This window comes from Acomys russatus, chromosome 17 (genome assembly GCF_903995435.1).
Source record: "Acomys russatus chromosome 17, mAcoRus1.1, whole genome shotgun sequence".
NCBI lineage: Eukaryota > Metazoa > Chordata > Mammalia > Rodentia > Muridae > Acomys > Acomys russatus.
In genome coordinates, this window is record NC_067153.1 from 44,849,847 (window position 1) to 44,870,295 (window position 20,449).

A 20,449-nucleotide genomic window follows, 5' to 3' on the forward strand; every position below is an offset into this window, starting at 1 on the left:
CATGCATATCTATGCAACTAAAACACAAAATTAAGCCATCCAATTTCTTATGGATTCTGATTAACCAAAGAACTTACAGAGACAGAACTACCCGAAACTCTACCATCCACAAGTATTCAACTTGGTATGATGACCAGCATGGTGTGTAAGGTGGGTAAGTGTGCTCCCTGCTGGAGTAGGAATACTGGCCCAACCAGACCAAGAGAAAAATGAACGTAATTTGACTATGGTAGTTACTTGTACACTGGGAGATTTCTCTGTGTGATACAGGCGTAAAGCACAGTAGCAGGAGGTGGGAGTGGCTTCCAGCTAGTGTGGAATCACTTCTGGTTGGGCGTGGAGGTGGGATGTTGCTGCCACCTAGTGTGCAGAGGCCAGTGAGGCCACCAAGTACACTGTACTCACTAACATAGGGTGATCCCTGCAAACTAACCAGTTGTATTAGGAAATGCTGCCACTGAGTGACTTGAATCTGTACAAAAGAATCTACCAGGCCACTTATCTGCTAGGTTACAGCTTTACAGAGCCTCTTAGTTTAGAGCTCAGTGGTGTGTGCCTGCTACTCAGCATGCACAGGGCACCAGGTGAGACCAACAGCTGGGCTGGGGACAGAGCACTTACAAAGCCCTGAGCTTGACCCCAACACCAATACACATCAAAATACAATAAAGCACAGTAGTGCAAACCTGTTGTAACATCCTGGTAGGAAGGCAGGGGTTCTTTAGAGTTGAGGTCAGACTAGCCCACATAGGCAGATGTGTCTCAGTGTTCACCTGCCCCCCCCCCCCCCCCCCGTGTTACCACTGCCCTAGAATTGCTAAGCATCGTGTTTCAAATATTAGCTGAGAAAACTGACAGTCAGGCACTGCTGCCACATCTCATTAAAATGAACTATGACCGTTTATTAGGACGCTCAAGAATGAACATCATCATTTGACCCGTCCTGTGGGAGGAAAGGACAAGGGCTCCACAAGAAATCCCCATTCACCAAGGAGGATGCTTCCTGACAGTACTGTCTCTGTGTAAGTTCCAGCCAAATGGCCACTATTTCCCAAAACTCCTTTACTGCAGCACGAATTGACTATTCTGTCCTTGCTACTCTTCAAGAGCCAGGCAACTGAACTCACCCAGACTGCCTCTGGAGTCTGCAGAACATCCCTTTGAGTTGTTACTGCCTTGATACCCTTAGGAGCAGTTGGTAGTGGGGTGAGAATATAAGGTTGCACACGGAACATTAATGGCACATGGACATAGGCCCAACATTATTAAACTTCCTCTTCAGGTGAGGAGGGGTGGGAGGGACTGCTACCCAAAGTAAGCTCCTTAGTCATGGTAACATGTCTAGAGACCTATATGCAAAGGGATAAGGGACCAGTGCTACTGTCATCTTACCCTGTACAGTAGAAATTTGCAGATCAAAGTATACACTGTCCGACTTGGCTTTTTTCTGGCTCTTCCTAGTAAATGGCTATATTCTGCCTCTCACCTGCTTATATGTCATCTCATTATTTTAAAGGAAGGAAGATTAAAAATGTTAGAAGAGAGGATGAGGAGAGGGGGACAAAATTCTGTAAGAAAAACAAAAAGAAAAACCAGATGTAGTACAATATTTATAATAGAAACTGGCTGAAAACACTACATGCTAACAGACAATATGATACACAAATAGGGTGGGAGTAGACAGGAAAGGGCAGAGGCCACAGGCCTACACCAAGAGCCTTTCAATAGACTGCTGAATGGACTGGATCTGCTGCTTTAGCTGAGAGCCTTCTTTGATGGTAACAGAACAGGCGATGACAGGCCTGGAGACGCCACAGGCCCGTCCTAAAGCCTGCTTGGAGCGCACAAATACATAGGGGACATTCTTGTCTTCACACAGCAGTGGGAGGTGCAGGATGATCTCCAAGGGCTCGGCGTCTGCTGCCATCACAATGAACTCAGAGATGCCTCTGTTGAGTGTTTTGGTGGCTGTGGAGACAGGATGTGAAGCCAAACAATGACATGGGGCTTTGGCAAAGCAGCAACAACAAAGCAATGAAAAAGTAACAGGTGTACAGAAACAGGCAAAATGCTTAGGAACAAGCCCAGGCAAAGTGGGACTCGTCTTTAATCCTTTAGGTGGGAGGCCAACCTGTGAATGAGGCCAGCATGGTCTACATAGTGAGTTTCAGGACAGCCAAAGCTACATAGTGAGACCCTGTCTCAAAAAGAAAAACAAAACTAAACAAAAGTTCTTAAAAACAGCAATTTTCTGCCTGGAGCTGCCCTGGTATGTAACCCAAACACTAACCGATTACTCTCTCTAACTTATACCCCCAACCCAGTCACATCTTCCCAATTACCACCATCCCTCAGCCACGAGCTGTAACAGCCTCTCCATAAGGATCTCCAGCATGAAGTAACACCTCTGCAGTTTTTGTTGGTTTTTTTTTCTGAGACAGGGTTTCTGTGTAGCCTTGGCTGTCCTAGACTCACTTTGTAGACCAGGCTGGCCTCGAACTCACAGTGACCTGACACCCTCTGCCTCCCAAGTGCTGGGATTAAAGGTGTGCACCACCACGCCTGGCTATTTCTGCAGCTTTATTTAATTTAATTTTATATTTATTATTATGTATACAATGTTCTGTCTGCATGTACACCTGCAAGCCAGAAGAGAGCACCAGATCACAACATAGATGGTTACCAGTCACCATGTGGTTGCTGGGATTGAACTGAGGCAGTGCTCTTAACCACGGAGCCATCTCTCCGGCCCCCTGCTTCTGCAGTTCTAAACTGACACCAAGGCTTCAGCTCTGTTCAAAAGTCACTTCCTCAGAAGACTCAATCTAAAAGATCTCCAAACCCCCACACCCTACTCTGCTTTACAGTACACATTTAACTACAGACATAATGTACACCTTCCTTCACTATACTGTTAGCTCCAAGAACAGAAGACACAGGTAAAACTCTTCCTTTTCACTGTTCCTCTAAAATTCAAACATGATAAACATGCTATTTTAATTAGTATCTTCAAAAATAAAATAGCTTGGGTTGGAGAGATGGCTCAGTGGTTAAAAGCACTGGCTGCTCTTCCAGAGGTCCTAAGCTCAATTGCCAGCGACCACATGGTGGCTCATAACCATCTATTCTGGGATCTGATACCCTCTTCTGGCCTGCAGGGGTACATGCAGTAGAGCACTCATGTACATTAAAAAAAAAATCTTTAAAAGGAAACAAAACAAAAAAACAGCTCTACTAGAGAAAAATATTTGGTTTTATTTTCTCTGAGCAAAAATAGCATGGCACACATAATTCAATGAAAAGTTGTTCAACTACAGCCAGGCATGGTACTATGCAGCTGTAACCCCAGCACTTGAGAGGTGGGGTCAGCAGGGTCAGCTCAACGTTAGCTACACAGTACATTTTTGAGGCCAGGTTGAGTTCACAAGGCCCTCCCAAACATACCAACCAACAAAACAATTCCTCAGCCTCAGTCGGCCTGCTATCTTGCAATTCACCCTCTCTCCCCCCACACAAAGGAAATGTATCTGAGAAGCACTAAAATTCATGAATCCCACTAAGACAGAGACTGTTTTGTTTTGTTTTTGTTCGAGACAGGATTTCTCTGTGTAGCCCTGGCTGTCCTGCACTCACTTTGTAGACCAGGTTGGCCTCTAAATCTCGGAGATCCGCCTGCCTCCGCCTCCCTGAGTACTTACTGCAGGCATGCGCCACTGTGCCCAGCTAATACAGTTTTAACAACTGTCCTTTAAATGGCTCTACAAAAATAAATAAAATACATTTATACATTTAAAGAAAAAAGGCAAATACAACAAAATATCAACTGCGGATGAGTCCACATCCCAACCACACAAACCTTTAGCATCTAATGCCAAATGCATCTTTCATTGGTCAGTACAGAACTTCTAGGGCGCACTGGTACCTAACAATTTAGGAGGTTGAGGTTTGAGGACTGCTTGGGTGGGGACTTTGAGGCCACCCAAGAAGAAAGTGTGGGTGGGTGGGGGTATTGGCGCATGCCTTTAATCCCTGCACTAAGGAGGCAGAGAAAGGTAGGTGGATCTCTGAGTTCGAGACCAGAGAAACCCTATCTTGAAAAACCAAAAGTGAAGGAGGGTGAGAAAAAATAAAATAAAATCTTAAAATCCAGCCCCCTTCCAAACTAGGAATCCAGGAGACTTCTGTTAAAAATGTTCAGTTCCCCAGCATCACCCTGAGGTTAACTTACCTTCATTGGCTCCTTTCCGAAGCTGCTTGTAGTTGCATGACTGCTGAACAAGGTCCAGCAGCTTCTTGGTGAGGTGGGCATCCGCCAGGGGATAGGCCTTCGGGTTCACATCCGCCTCCGTCTACAGAGGAACACAAGTGTCAACTTGACCTCAGGTTGTTTCAAAATAAATCACAAAACATTTATTACGGAGACAATGACCAGCTTGGTCATATGCACAAGAGCGCGCACACACATCTATTTTAGTTTAGTCAGGGATAGATGAGACCCTAACCAGGTGGTGCTGTCAGCTCACACCTTTAAACCCAGCATAAGCAGGTGGATCTCTATGAGTTTGAGTCTGGTCTATGGAGCAAGTCCAGGATAGACAAGACCACACAGAGAAACCTTCTCAAAAAACAAAACAAGGCCGGGCGGTGGTGGCACACACCTTTAATCCCAGCACTTGGGAGGCAGAGGGAGGCGGATCGCTGTGAGTTCAAGGCTAGCCTAGTCTACAAAGTGAATCCAGGACAGCCAAGGCTACAAAGAGAAACCCTGTCTGGAAAAACCAACAAAAACCAACAATCCCCGCCCCCAAAACCCACCCCCTAGCAATGCAACAAAGAAACCAATACAGACTGAACACAGACCTGACCGCTTTCCAATGTCCTCTTCTGGACTCCATGGGCAAGAGCAACCATACACTTGCTCTTACCATCTAGTTCCATCTACCAACTATCTATAATGAGATCTGCTGCCCTCTTCTGGAGGTCAGGTGTACATGCAGACAGACCACTGTATACATAATCAACCAATCAATAAATCTTTGGGTTGGAGAGATGGCTCAGAGTTTAAGAACACTGCCCGTTCTTCCAAAGGTCCTGAGTTTAACTGCCAGCAACGGCATGGTGGCAAAACGCTATATACTTAATAAATAAATAAATAAATTCTTAAACAAACAGGGTTTCTCTGTGTAGCCTTGACTGTCCTAGACTCACTTTGTAGACCAGGCTGGCCTTGGAACTCAGAGATCCACCTGCCCCTGCCTCCTAAGTGCTGGGATTAAAGGCGTGCACAACCACGCCTGGCACATCCAGTTTTATTTTAGCAAACTGATAACCAACAATCTCATGGAGACAACCAGGTCTATCACCAAACTTACCAGGTTAAGATTTCCTACCAAAACTTTTTTTTTATCATACTCAAAAGTTATTCAATTTCATCTTGGTGAATTAATACATACATTTGTTTATAATAATTATTAAAAATATCCTTTAAACTTATTTTCCAAGCCAGGCGTGGTGGCGCACGCCTTTAATCCCAGCACTCCGGAGGCAGAGGCTGGTGGTTCGATGTGAATTCAAGGCCAAGCTGGTCTACAAAGTGAATCCAGGACAGCCAAGGCAACACAGAGACACTTGTCTGGGGGGGGGGGTTAATTTATTTTCCAAATATACATATATATGAAACACATGACCCAGCCCAGTGGTAGTGGTACACGCCTTTAATTTAAGCACCTGGGGGAGGCAGAGGCAGGAGGATTTCTGAGTTCTAAGCCAGCCACGGCTACATAGAGAACTCCTGTCTCAAAATCCAGAGGCTGGAGAGATGCTCAGAGGTTAAGAGCACTGGCTGTTATTCCAGAGGACTAAGGTTCAATTCCCAGCACCCACATGTCAGCTCACAACTATCTGTAATTCCAGCTAAAATAAAAATAAAATTGGGGGGAAAAAAGAAAAAGCTCTTGAGTTTTAAAACAAAAATCAAAATCTTGCTAGGTATGGTGGTTTACATCTTTGATCCTGTCTAGAGAGCTAGCCAGAGCTATACAGTGAGACCCTGTCTCAAAACAAAAAACACCAAACAAAACCCTAAAACTAAATTGCCATAGGTCTTATCCTTCAACAAAACCCACTGAGAGCCAGTGAGATAGTGCTTGCCTTCAAGCCTCAGAATGTGATCCTCTGTGGAAAAGTACTGACTTCTCCAAGTTGTCTTCTGATCTCCATATACACACTCACACCAATGAGCAAATGCAATAAAAAACAAACAGAACACATTGGGGGTGGGGGGAGGCGCTGGAGAGATGGCTCAGAGGTTAAGAGCACTGTTTGCTCTTCCAGAGGTCCTGAGTTCAATTCCCAGCAACTACATGGTGCCTCACAACCATCTATACTGGCATCTGATGCCCTCTTCTGGCCTGCAGGTGTACATGCAGATAGAGTACTGTATACATAATAAATCTTTAAAATAAAAAAGAAAAACAGCTAGGTGTGGTGGCAAACTCCTTTAATCCCAGCACTTTAATCCCAGAGGCAGGGGATCTCTGTGAGTTTGGGGCCAGCCAAGGTTACACAGAGGAACCCTGTCTCGAAAAGAACCAAACCAAACAAAAATCCCCACACACATTGGGTGTATTGGCAGAATACACCTTTACAGATCTTTGCTTGGTTGTGTGGGCTGGCCCTGAAGTCCTGCGCTCAACTCAGTGACACTTTCAAGTAATCAGAACTGCACACGCATGCCTAGCTTTACCTCTAAGCTCTCAAGTGCTAGCAAACAACTCAAAAGTTAGACTACATTAATTCTGTAAATTCCTTCCTAATGTCAGAAACTGAATTCAAAAGCTGGGTGTGGTGGCGCACACCTTTAATCTTAGCACTGGGGAGGCAGAGGCAGGTCGATCAATGTGAGTTCCAGGCCAGCCTGGTCTAAGTGAGTCCAGGACAGCCAGAGCTGTTACACAGAGAAACCCTGTCTGGAAAAAAACAAAAGAAAACCAAACAAGCAAATAAAAAAAAGAAATTGAATTCAAGGCCTACAGTATGAAAGCCAACCACTGACCTATATGTTCAGCCCACACCTTTTTGAGACAAGGTTTGCAATGCAGACCAGGCTAGCCAACTTAAATCCCTAGCTTGATCAATCTGGTCTCTGTGTATACCTGACAGTCAAACACACAAGATTTTGATTTGACAAACACAGCAACACATAACCTAAGAAGGCCTTTGTCAACAGGAGCCTGCTTACACAAAATTCCAACAGAGCTGAAAATGGCCAGTTCTAGGGGGGGGAAAGTGTGTAAACTCATCCGCTGTGCTAGTTGTAATCAGTGGTCCATGAACTTACTGGACATTTTGATGTAATGTACACTATGCACAGTGCATTCAATGTTGCTACTTAATGACATTACTGCCGCATGTTATTTATGACGCTACACTTTTTAATTTTGTGTATTATAAAATGTTTATTGTAAACCGGATATGGTGGTACACACCTTTAATCCCAGCACTCAGAGAGGCAGAGGCCTCCTAGTCTACAAAGGGAGTCCAGGAGAGCTACGGCTACACAGAGAAACCCTGTCTTGGGGGTTAAAAAAGTTTACTGTAGACAATATACTTGTTATGACAGCAGCATTCTGGTTTAATCAAGAGTCCACAAGAATGACTGACCAGCCTTGGTGTAGTGGGGGGAAAAAAAATCTATAATCTCAGCACTATGGAGGCTGAGGCAGGAGGATGGCGTCCATAGCCAGAACGCAGCCGTCCTTATAAGGGATGCATGCCCGTACACCAAGTATTACAGGCAACTCGTTGTCCCCACGTCACAGCACACACAAACTTTTGCAAAATTCCCCGAACTGCAAAGCTCACCGACATCACTAAAGTGCCAGGTTTAATCTCGCTGGCGTGAAAGGACTCCGCCAAACTCCTTACCAAGCTCCGACCCGAACTAGCTGCAAGAGCAGCCAGCACGACCTGGAACCAACCCTCTCTTACAAGCGGAGACGCTCAAGCGTTCGCGTCACACGTGGTGCTGCCAGGACCTCGGATTTCCGAGGGAATGGTGCAAATCCTCAATGCCAGCACTCGAACGGCAGAGACAAACGCATCTCTGAGAGTTCGAGGCCAGCCTGATCTACAGGGAGCTCCAGGCCAGCCAGGGCTACATAATGAGCCCCTTAAAAAAAAAAAAGAAAAGAAAAAGAAACCTCCCCAAGCGCCCCTAAATTCCCTAAGCCACGTTAGTTCCCGATAGCCACTAGACGTAGATGGAAAGACCGTTCTCAACCCCAGGAGTGGGAACGGGAACCCCGTGATTTCACGTCATCTTCTAGATATTGTTTGGGGGGGGGAGGTAGAAGGAACAGAGAAGAGCTTTTAACACACTTCTGCCATCCCACGTGGGGCGGTCATTTTCCCACGCTGCGCCATGCCTCTCCGCTCGCCCCGGCCTCCGGCCACGCCCACCGCTGCAAAGCCCACCGGGCCACAGCGATCCGGGCCCTCCGGCCGCCGGAGTTTGTCCCCGGGACGAGCCCGCGGCCACCCGAGTTCGAACCCTGGGCCCGGAGGGCGGCCATCGCGGGACGGGCGAGATGGCGCGCACGCTACGTCTCCCACGGGACCGAGCGAGGAGAAGGTCGCGTCTCCCGCTCCCCGCGCCTGCGACCCCACGCGATCACTCACTCACCATGGCTGCGCTGCGCCGGCCTCGCCGCGACCCCGAGCACAGCCCACCTCGGACAGACTGAAACGCCGCGCAAAAAAAAGGAGCGGAAATCACTTCATGCGCGGGAGGAAGCGGAAGTGATGTCATTCGGAGCGCGCAGTGACGTTGCCCTGGCCGCCTTCCCAGAGGGCGCAAGCGCTGAAGTCGTCTTTGGATCTGGGAACTTGTTTTACTGGTTTTATTAGCGTCCTAGTATAAATGATTGGCCAAAAGTGTGAATTAAACATTTGGGAAGTGACACACCATGAAATGGGTTTCAAGGGTCGCAATTTCGTTGCTCAGTTGTCTTGTCTTTTTTTTTTTTTTTTTTTTAAGCACATGGTATACCCTTTCAAAGTCATCTTCTCAGGCCTGAAGTTGTGGTCAGCCCAGCACTTGGAAAATGGAGGCTGGAGAGTCAATTCATTGCCAGCTTTGGGTTACCTGAGACTTGTTTTCTGCCTCAAAAAAACAAAATAAAAACTCGCCTGTCTAACCCTTCAGTAGTAAGACAAATTGCAAGCAGATATTTTCTTCGTCTTGAGTGTAGCCCTCATTAATGTCTCAGGTGTGCGTGGAGTTAAAATTAACGTAGGTGAATCCTACAGTAGGGTTGGAGCAGAGCAGTGGTTCTCAATCTGTGGGTCGCGACCCTCTCACGTCATCGCCTAAGGCCATTGGAAACCGTTGACATTACGATTCATAATAGTAGCAAGACTACAGTTTATGAAGTAGCAATGAAAATAATTTTCTATGGGGCTGGAGAGATGGCTCAGTGGTTAAGAGCACTGCCTGCTCTTCTAGAGGACTTAGGTTCAATTCCCAGCAACCACATGGCAGGCAGCTCACAACTGTCTGTAACTCCAGTTCGAGAGGATCTGACACTCCCACACAGACATCCATGCAAGCAAAACACCAATGCACATAACGTAAAAATAAATAAATTATTTTTAAAAATGATGTTATGGTTAATCACCACAGCATGAGGAACCGTATTAAAGGGACTCAGCACTGGGGAGATTGAGAAGCACTGGCCGAGGGGGCGGGGTAGCTAGTGAGTAACAAGGGAGGTTGTGTTTGGGGTAATTATCTACCATGCCTGCTTGCCTCTGCTCAGCGCGCCTTGCCCCTTCCTTAAGGCTGCACTAAAACTTCGTTATTAAAGGATAAACTTACGACTGGCACTCCCTCCCACGAGGGCTTCTGTGGTCCTCATGCCTTCTCGTTTTTTTTTTTTCCCCCAAGGCCGCACACATCTTGGGGCCATGTAGATCTAGCCCAGACCACACCATCTGGAGCCCGTCCCAGCTCATTGCTTCAGAAGTGTCGAAGTTGAGAGCTGGATGGACGTAAGAACCATCCAAAATGGTTTCTCCTTGTCACAGATAGAGAAGGGAGGAAGCCTGCTCACCATCAAGAGTGAGACAGCGGCAAGGCTAGAATCGGACCTTAAGATTTCTAGCTATCAACCTGGGTTATTGCCGCCAGAAGCAGTGTTTTGGGGGTGGGGGTCAGACAACTGGAAGGACTCAAACTGTCCACAGGAAGGAACATTTATAGGGGCTGGGGAGATGGCTCCCTGGGTCAGTGCACTGGCTGCCCTTCCATGGGACATAGGTTCAGTTCCCAGCACCTGCATGGTGACTAACATCTGTTTGTGATGGCAGCTCCAGAAGGATCCAGCTCTGTCTTTTAGCCTCCATGGGCACTGTGACGCATGGACTTGCATGCAGGCAAACACTCGTACACAAAAATTAATTTTTTAAAAGAGTGACTATTAAGTCAGGGAAGTGAGTGGTGGTGGCGGGGGTGAATGCCTTTAATTCCAACACTCGGGAGGCAGAAGCAGGTGAATCTTAGTGAGTTCGAGGCCAGCCTGATCTACCGAGTGAATTCCAGCCAGAGCTACACAGAGAAACCCTGTTTTTTTAAAGGTGTGTGTGTGTGTGTGTGTGTGTGTGTGTGTGTGTGTGTGTGTACACCATAAATTCCCTGAAGAAAGTGAAGGTGTCCAGCTTCAAAAGGGAGTGAGTGGGATAAAAGACTTTCTGGGGACTGAAGAGATGGCCCAGCATTTAAGAGTACTTGATATTCTTTTGTTTTGTTTTGTTTTTCGAGACAGGGTTTCTCTGTGTACCTTAGCTGTCCTGGATCTCGCTTTGTAGACCAGGCTGGCCTCGAAATCATAGTGATCCCCCTGCCTCTGCCTCCCAAGTGCTGAGATTAAAGGCATGTGCCACCATGCCCGGCTAGTGCTTGCTGCTCTTGAAGAGGACCTGGGTTCAGTTCCCAGCACCACATACCATTATAAACCTTTAACTCTAGAAATGGAATTTTATTTTATTTATTAAAGGCCTGGTGGCTTATGCCTGTAATCTAGCACTTAGAAAGCCGAGACAGAAACCCCAGGCAGTGGTGGTGCACACCTTTAGTCCCAGCACTTGGGAGGCAGGGGCAGGCAGATCTCTGTGAGTTTGAAGTCACCCTGGTTTACAGAGTAATTCCAGGATATCCAGGGTTACACAGAGAAACCCTGTTTTAAAATATATATATAATCAAACAAAACAAAACACCCAAGCTAGAACTCTCAGAAAAGCAAAAGCAGGGAAGGGGAGAGAGATTGGTTTGGAGAGACAGTTCTTCCAGAACCTGGTATATGACATGATGGGTCCTGGCCTAGGTAATTTTTCTCCCATGGTCCTCTTACTACCTTATTCAGACTGGTTGTGGTGGCACACGCCTTTAATTCCAACACCCCAGAAGAAGGCAGATCTCTATAAGTTCAAGGCCAACCTGATTTACATCGTGAGTTCTAGACCAGCTAGGGGGTACGTAGTGATGACCTGTCTCACAAAATTTTTGTTTGTTTAATCAGCTATGTGGTAGTGAACACCTATCATCCCAGCACTCAGGCCGAGGCAGGAGGATCCATGTGAATTTGAGGAGAGCCTGGGCTATACTGAAATGTCCTGTCTCAAAACCAGGAAACAGAAGAAAAAGGAAAATTCAATAGGTTGCTGCCAATCATACTTGTCCTGCCATGGTGTAGAACACTGGAAGCTTCTCCTTTTGCCCACATGTACCTAACAACCCATCAATAAGGTAAGCTTTTCTTTCTTTCTTTCTTTCTTTTAAGATTTATTTATTTCGTATGCAGTGTTCTGCCTCCACACCAGAAGAAGGCACCAGATCTCATTATACATGGCTATGATGGTTGCTGGGAATTGAACTCAGGACCTTTGGAAGAGCAGACAGTGCTCTTAACCTCTGAACCATCTCTCCAGCTTTTTGTATTGCCACTGAGTTCCTTTAAGCTCAAAGTCCTATCTATCTGTTCTTCATTTTCTTGAGGGGCCAAGAGATCACACTAACTTATTTACGAGTCACTACTTGAGCACAGATTTATGGCCCGGAGTCATAGATGAGACTTCCTTCACTGTCCTTGGTGAAGGCTCTGAGATTAAAGGAGAAGGCGTGGGCAGGGCAAGCTGAGCAACTCTGAGTTGTACCCAACCTGCTATTTAGCCATTTGGCCACAAGGAGGCGTAGCACACCAGTTTGGAGCTTCTGTCTGAGCCTAGCCTGGTCTGGCCAGGAAAGGTTTTCTCAACCAAGGGCCTGCAAGCCAAAACTATTAGCTAGAGCTGAAAGTGCAGCACCCAGGCAGGCTCCTTTGTGAGGTGGCCTTAGCGACAGAGGTATTATGAAGTAAGGAGTACCCCACCCCAAACTGACTGAGCCAACTACACCAACCAGTTGTCCTCCTCACTCCCCAAAACATCATCACCTAACCTAAGCTTTGCCATGTTGCTGCCGCTTCTGGGAGCCTGTGCCGTGGTGGGTCCATTCCAGGGCCCCGAGTGGGAGCCAGTAAGGGGCCTATTGCCCCGGGATCGAAGCTGCAGGGACCCCCGGTGCTGTGGCAATCTGCTTGTCTTCTGCCTCTTTCTGATCTGGCAGATCCAACAGTATCGGTATCATGTTTCCAGGATGGGCAGGAGGAGGAATGTCACCAAGGTAAAGAGGCTGCTTCCTCAGGACATCACGGTTGCTAGTCACGTGCTGCATGGACCCTGTTCTGTGTCCTGTGTATCAGAGGTGAACTAAGGCGCTTAGGCTGGTCTGTATGAGCGCTGTCTAGGCCTTAAACCGAGGGGTCACTCTAGACTCCTGTCTTTTCATCACTCCACACACTCAAACTGTTTAGGAGCTCTGATGACTTCTCGAAACTTTGCTATACCCCTGGGCAGAGCCACCATCACGTAGCTCTGGACAGCAGTAACAGCTGCCTGCTTTTGCCTGGTGTAACCTTCCTTTTCGCCTTTAAAAAAAGGTATAAGATGCACACACAGATTACAAGTGGGCAAATCGGTGAACTTTTACAAGCCAAATACACCCATGTGTAGCACCGGGCTATCAAGATGGCTGATTACTGCCCAGCTTGATGATATGACTTCGAGCCACAGAAACAATTCCCACAAATTGTCCTCTGACCTCCACACCCATGCTACAGCATGTACACACACACACACACACACACACACACACACACACACACACACACACACACGGAAGGAGCACAGTGCTGGTACAAACCTGTAATCCCAACATTCAGGAAGCATCAGAGGATGGAACATTGTCCTATACTTGAAGATGTCCTGGCCAGTTTATCTAGTTCCTAGCCAGCCAGGGCTGGTTAACTCTGTTTCAAAAGATAGAAAAGGAAAGTTAAGAGGCTGGGCGTGGTGGCGCAGGTCTTTAATTCCAACACTTGGGAGGCAGAGGCAGGTGGATCTCTGTGAGTTTGAGGCCAGCCTGGTTTCCAAAGAGAGTTCCAGGATAGCCAGGGCTATCATACAGAGAAATGAGAAACTCTGTCTCAAAAAACAAAAACAAAAACAAAAAAAAGGAAAGGCAAGTAGATCATCAACTGAGGAGTGTTGCTTAATAGAATGTTTGTCTAGCATGCATAAGGCCTTGGTTTCAAATACTAGCTATGAAAACTGGGCATAAGGCTGGATGTGGAGTGCACCCCTTTAATCCCAGCACTTGGGGAGGCAGAGACAGATGGATCTCTGTGAGTTCGAGGCTAGCCTGGTCTACAAAATGAATCCAGGACAGCCAAGGCTACACAGAGAAACCTGTCTCAAAAAACAAAACAATAACAACAAAATCCTTAAGAAAACTGGGTATGGAGCGTATGCCTGTAGTCCCAGAATGTGGGGCTCAGAGCACTGATCTGGAGGACCACTGGAACAAGACTCTGTCTCTCTCTCTCTCTTTTTTTTTTTTTTTTTTGGTTTTTCGAGACAGGGTTTCTCTGTGTAGCCTTGGCCATCCTGGACCTACTTTGTAGATCAGGCTGGCCTCGAACTCACAGCGATCTGCCTGCCTCTGCCTCCGGAGTGCTGGGATTAAAGGTGTGCGCCACCACGCCCGGCTGAAGACTCTGTTTCAATCCTTGCCCTACAACTCCTCACCAACCAACAACCAAAAAACAAAAATCCCAGACCAAAATCCAAGTACTGGAAGATCCTGGGTTCAAATTCCAGCAGTGGCCGGGCATGCCGGGCGTGGTGGCCCACACCTGTAGTCCCAGCACTCAGGAGGCAGAGACAGGCAGATCTCTGTGAGTTCAAGGTCAGCCTGGTTTATAAAGTGAGTCCAGGACAGGCAAGGCTACACAGAGAAACCCTGTCTCAAAAACAAAACAAAACAAAACCAAGCCCAAAGCCACAAACTCTGCACTCCTGGCTGCTGATTGTTGATAATGTAGACCCATATGAAGTCATTTGGGAAGTAGTCTACACTGAGCTTAAGTCCAACGCTATGCCTGTGTTGGAGACAGGTCGACTTTAAAAACACTTAACACCGTGTGGTAGCTTCTGAGAACCCATTGAATACCTTCTCTACCAAGCTCAGAACAAAACCAAACCCCCTGTCTCAGTTCCGAGGCCTCACAGGATCTAGCCTGTATCTGTCTGACCTCATCTTCCAGGGTTCTCTTTGTTGATGTCTCCATTCTGATTATATATGGGCATGCCTCCTCTCTCTTTCTCCTTTTCTCTCTCCTGTCTTCTCTCTTCACCTCTTCTTCCCTGTTTCTGTTTTGTTTTTGGTTTTTGGATGCTAGGGGTAGAACCCAGCCTTGACAAGCTAGACACCAAGCTATGCCACTGAACACCCGGGCTTCTTTGCTGGTCTTGTGGACATAATGTTGGTGGTTCGGTTCTTTTGTTTTGTTTTGTTTTGTTTTTCGAGACAGGGTTTCTCTGTGTAGCCTTGGCCATCCTGGACTCACTTTGTAGACCAGGCTGGCCTCGAACTCACAGTGGCCCTCCTGCCTCTACCTCCCGAGTGCTGGGATTAAAGGCATGCGCCACCAGGCTGGGCGGTGGTTCTGTTCTTAGGGCCTTTATACTTAATGCCTCCTCTGCCTGTAATACTCAAGTGTCACTTGACTTGCCCCTCATCACGTCATTCAGCTTCCCAGCCAATTATCACCTCCTCTGAGAGGCTTTCCTTGACTCCTCCGTCCAGTAGATTCAACCCCGGCCCTTCATTTGCGTTTATTTCCATTCAAACCCTTTTTTGGGAAGTCAAGCATGAAGGCAGAGGCAGGCAGATTGCTGTGAGTTCAAGGCCAGCCTGGTCTACAAAGTGAGTCCAGGACAGCCAGGGCTCCACAGAGAACCTCTGTCTCAAAAAAAAAAAAACAAGCAAGCAAACAAAAAAATCCCTTTTTGGATTTTGTTTTGTTTAAGATAGGGTCTCATATAGCTCAGGCCCCTCTAACTTGCCATGTAGCCAAGGAGGATTTTGAACAACTTCTTCTTTTTCTTGTTCTTCTTTTATTCTTTTCCTCTTCTTCTTCTACTTCCCCTTTGTTTTTTGAAAGAGGGTTTCCCTGTGTAGACTTGGCTGTCTTGGACTCGCTTTGTAGACCAGGCTGGCCTCGAACTCAGATCTTGAACTTCTAATCTTCCTTTGTCCATTTTCTGAGTGTAGAGATTATAGGAGTGGGTTGGTTCCAGGATAAGCAAACATTACACATGGAGCTATATCCTTAGCCCGATTATTATGTATTTGGTTACTGTCTTCTCTGTCTCCAATATAGGAACTGGCTGGTCACATTGGTACCCAGCACACAGAACAGTGCCTGGCTGAGAGCACTCCCTCAGGATTTCTAGAGGGAATAAATGCTGTTTGCTTTAGGGGGTGAGGGATACCTTCACCTGCATAGTGGGACATTTAGTCATATTTATATGTCGGAGATAATTTATGTGCCAGAACCTTGCCTCTCGGTTCTCATTTTACAGGTGCCACCACAGAGAGGGGCAGTGTCATCCACCACACTTGGAACTTTCTTTGGGACGATTCCCAAATTCTGTACTCATGAAAAAATCAGGGGCCTGGATGTTCACGTCCATCGGTGGACACAGAAGCAGAGGTGGGGAAACCACCGGAAGAGCGACAGACGACAGTGGGCCACTGAATACCTGCTGTCTCCACAGAACCCATGTCCAGACCTGTCTTGGGTTGTCCACAGCTCTTCTGAGCCCATTTTTGGTACCTCTTCCTTTTCCAGCACTTGTCTTCTCCCTCAGAACGATTCTTGGGAAGCATGGCAAGTACCCTGGTATCTCAGGGACAGCCAGGCCCACCCTGCTCTGAACATGTGCCAAAGAATAGAGCAGCTGCTGGCTCCCTCCCAGGAGGAGCTGCTGTCAGCAGACCCTGTTCGCCAGAGGTACAGCTCCACCTCTCTTCCAAACTTCCCTTTAGCTCAGAGGTCAGGGGTCTGCCTCAGAAAGTTTCTGCCTGATTCCCTTAAATTACAATGGGAAATGTCTTTGGATAGCCCACAAGGTCCCTTAGTACCATGGGGTAAAATCCAGACAGTCGACAGAGAAGCTACACTGCACCACACAAATGAGAAAGAAAACAGAAGGGAGCGAGCGTGGGAAACCCGAGCATCTGGAGCAGGCCTTCCCGTAGTCTCTGGAGTGGAGGAGGATGCAGAGGCTGAGGCCTTGGCGTGCGGTAGCCGGGGGCAAGTACGAAGGGAAACTGAAGGAGAGCTCCCAGGGAAGAAGCAAGACCCGATGAGAACCGCAGGGAAAGAGCAAACTAAGAAGCCGTGGAAGAAGAGCTGGAGGGAGCCTGGCGACAGGAGTCCGTCTCGGGAACAGATGACAGAGAGCCAAGAACAGTTCAGATGTAAAACCGACACAGCAACTCAGACCCCAGAGTGGGGGAGCCAGGAGGATGCTGTGGAAGCTCCAGCCCCGGGGAAGAGGAATGAGGGAGAAGCCAGAGGGAAGGGCGAGGCAGAGGTCCAGCACCAGGCACTGGAAACACTGGGCTGGACTGGAAGTAACAGCAGTGGGAATTCCCAAATGCTCAAACAGAGGGTACAAGATCGGATTGGAGGCGATCCTGGTACAGTAGCTGAGGCAGAGGAAGGAAGACACGGGGGCCAGACAGGAAGTGAGGATGGTGCGAAAATCCAGTCATCTCACGGGGAGAACCTGAGAGAAGCCGAAGAACAGGACAGCGGAGAGACCCAGGCCCTGGAGTGGGAGAAACAGGCATGCCTTAGAACTGGGAGTAAGGGCCAGGCTCCAGTGGGGGAGGGGCGAAGACAGAGCGGAAGTGCCAACAGGAAGACCCAAGCAACTAATAGAGGGAACCAGGATCTGTCAAGACATGAAGTCCAAGTGGGAGTGAGGAAGCTCAGGGAAGTGAGAGAAGAGGACTGGGTGATGATCCAGGCACCGTGGTGGGGCAACCAGAGACTGCTGCTCATCACAGTCGACAGAGGACCCGAGACACCACAGTGGGGAAGTCAGAATCAGGTCAGAGGGGAACACACTGCGGAGATCCGGTCCCTGGAGAGTGACCGAAGAAAAGGTGGAGACGAAGATGTTGCGAATAACCTGACGCCTGAGGCCGGAGATCAGGGTAAAATTGATTTGGAGACTTACCCAGAAGGGAGCAGGAACGAGGAAAAAATTGAAAAGGAAAATGGACCGGATACTTTGACCACAGGGAAGAGAAACCCGTGGCGGGTTACAGGGTATAAGGAAGCAGCGAAGGCTGTGGCTGAGGATGGTGCAGAGGTTCTAATTCTAGGGAGCAGAACCCGGAGAGGAGCCGGAGGAGGAGAAGGCGCAGAGATCAAGGCAGCCATGGAAGAAAGCCAGAGCTGGTTAGGAGATACGGGTCCAAACCCCGGTTCATCAGCGTTAAAGAACCAGAGGCCGGTGGAGACTGAGGTTGGAACAGAAGTTCAGGTCCCAGAGAAGAGAAAGCAGAGAGAATCTGGAGAGGACACTGCAGAGATCCAGAGACCCGAGAGCAAGAACCAGGGACAATGGACGGAAGCTGGAGGGAGCCGTTCTGCCAGGTGGAGGAGCTGGGGACGGGCTAAAGGAGAGAACGTTTCAGGAAACGGGGTCCCGGGGAAGAAAAACTGGAGAGAAGCTGGAAGAGTGGATGGTGGAAAGATGCAGAGACCCAGGAGAAAGACTCAGAGACTGCTACGTAAAATGGATGGAAAGACCTACTTGCGAGAGTGGAAGAACCAGCAACGTTCTGGAGATGGAAATGCGGCGGAAATCCAAAATCAAGGGAAGAGAAACCTGAGAAGTTGCACAGGCGATGCTGGTTCAGAGACCCAAGCCTCTGCAGGAGAGGACCAGAGACAGTCAGTGTGTGAAACTGATGAAAAAATTCAGACACAGGGCCAAAGAATCGAGAGCAAGGGTAGAGATGCTGCTACAGAAATCCAGGATGCAGGGGTCCAGAGAAAGCACAGAGCTGAGGACGCTAAACTGTCTCATACATCAAGGAGAAGGGACAAGGACCAGGTCAGAAGGAAGGATGTTGTCAGGCTCAGTCTCCAAGGTGACTCTTCTGGGGGAGTGGAGCCCACAGGGCGGAAGTGTAGCTTGCCTCAGCCTGCTTCTCTCGCTCCTGCATATGGAACCCCTGGACACAAGCAACCACTAGCTGAAACTGGTGCAGCCTCTGCTCCCTGTCCTGAGGAACATCTTAGGCGGGGCACAGCCGCTGCCCGGAAGCGCAGGGGTGGAGTCAGCGAAAGCTCCCAGAGTGCCCAACCTGGATCTCAAAGAAGACAAGAAAGGGACAAAGGGGTGGATCCAGGAAAGGCTTCGGGCCTGACATGCCAGTACCCTTACCCTCAGTCTCAGGCATGCTCTGTCTTCCCCTCTCTACTTTGTCCCCAGGTCTCCCAAGCTGCCCCAGCTCTAGCCAGTGCACCGGCTGCCCTCACCACCCTGCACAAATGGCCAGCCCTCAAGAAGAGCAAACATCTGCTCCTGGAGTCCCTCATGAAGAGGAGGATTGCACACCTGAGGTGGGGCCTCCCTCGACGAATTCTGGAGTCTTACTTGCTTTTCCACTTCCTAGAATCTTGCTCATTGCCCAGGGCCGGAGTGAGGCTGCCTGGAATACGCACAGACCAGGAACACCAAACGCAGCAGGGACGGCCTTGTGAGTCCTTAGGCCCCGAGTCTCCAGGCAGGCTTCAAGGCCGTCCAGTTGTTGAAAGAAAAAGCTTAAAACCTTCTACCCAAGTCCAGGCCCTGGAGAAATGTAGACCACCCAAGGCCGAGTCAACCGGCAGCTCCGGTCCGCCTAAGAAACCCAGGAGAATTCGACCACTAGGGGGAGCAAGAGACCCGCAGATCCAGGAGGAGGCCCCAAGGACGCAGAGCCCTGCTTCTAGGAATCCCAGCCCAGCCGCAGAATCTAGGAGCTGGTGTGGCCCAGAACCAGCCCAAGAGCTTTCCATTGAGGACAACAGGGACAGAAAAATGGTCAGACCTGGAGTACCCCGTGTGGAAGAGAGGGCTTCCAGCAGAGTGAGGGCCTCATCCTGTCCAGAGGGCGACAACCACCGGAAAAAGGAATGCGTACCAATGGTAGTCTCCACGATCCCCAGAGTCAAATGTCAACAGTCCATATACCGAAGAAGTGAAAGGGTGGGATCCGCAGAGCACAGAGGGGCCTGGCAGCCTCCTGCCCCCTGTTCTGCTCGTACTTCCAGCATCAAAGGGGATATCCACTCTGCTGCAGCCAGGGTGAGCATGACCATCTTGAACAAGATGCCATGGTTGCAACAGCTGGTTAAGCTCCAGCATTCAGGCCCCGTTCTTACCCTGAGGAATCCTACCCCATTTTCCAAAGTGGGTGCACCATATACAAGGAGGGATGGAGCCAGAGCCCCCACTGCTTTGGAGAAGGACCTTGAGCCACCAGGACATTGCGATACAGGGCTAACTGTTCCTGAGACAGAGAGCTGCCGGGAAAGCGAGATACCTGGGAAGCCAACTGGGGCACCACGAAAGCCAGCAGTCTCACAGAAGTTTGGTTTTATGAGGCACTTGAGATATTTCCTCAGACAGTATGGCCTTAAAAAGTAGACCACAGGCCCAAAGTCCTTAGGACGAGTCAGAGAAGGCGTTCCAGTGACCTTGGTACCAGAGCCTCTAATAAAATTGGTTAATTTGGGTCTTGTAGGGGCTGCCGGGTCCTTTGGTAGGTCGTCTGACTGGTCTCTTTTGGGATTTGGGCCCTTTGGGGATAGCGTGGAAACCGCTTCACTAGTTTCGTAGAGTATAGGTCGATCCAGTGTCATTTGCTACCAAGCCTTACCTTCTTAGCCCCCTTCCCTCAGGCTCTCAGTTCCTGAGTGTGGAACACACCCAGGGTTTTATC

General features: G+C 48.6%; 2 protein-coding genes across 2 annotated transcripts; one reads left to right on the top strand and one right to left on the bottom strand.

Moving 5' to 3' along the window:
* Positions 1-1,578: 1,578 nt before the first annotated feature.
* On the bottom strand, positions 1,579-8,802 carry Snu13 (small nuclear ribonucleoprotein 13). Its single transcript, XM_051160055.1, has 3 exons — positions 8,684-8,802; positions 4,229-4,349; positions 1,579-1,968 (listed from the first exon to the last, which is right to left on the bottom strand). Exons 1-3 carry the CDS (start codon positions 8,684-8,686, stop codon positions 1,706-1,708), a joined length of 387 nt encoding a protein of 128 aa, XP_051016012.1. The 5' UTR covers positions 8,687-8,802; the 3' UTR covers positions 1,579-1,705.
* Positions 8,803-12,505: 3,703 nt separating this feature from the next.
* LOC127200997 (uncharacterized) lies at positions 12,506-20,247 on the top strand. The gene is made up of 2 exons (XM_051159360.1): positions 12,506-12,718; positions 16,021-20,247. The coding sequence occupies exons 1-2, from the start codon at positions 12,506-12,508 to the stop codon at positions 20,152-20,154; spliced, it is 4,347 nt and encodes a 1,448-aa protein (XP_051015317.1). The 3' UTR covers positions 20,155-20,247.
* Positions 20,248-20,449: the final 202 nt, after the last annotated feature.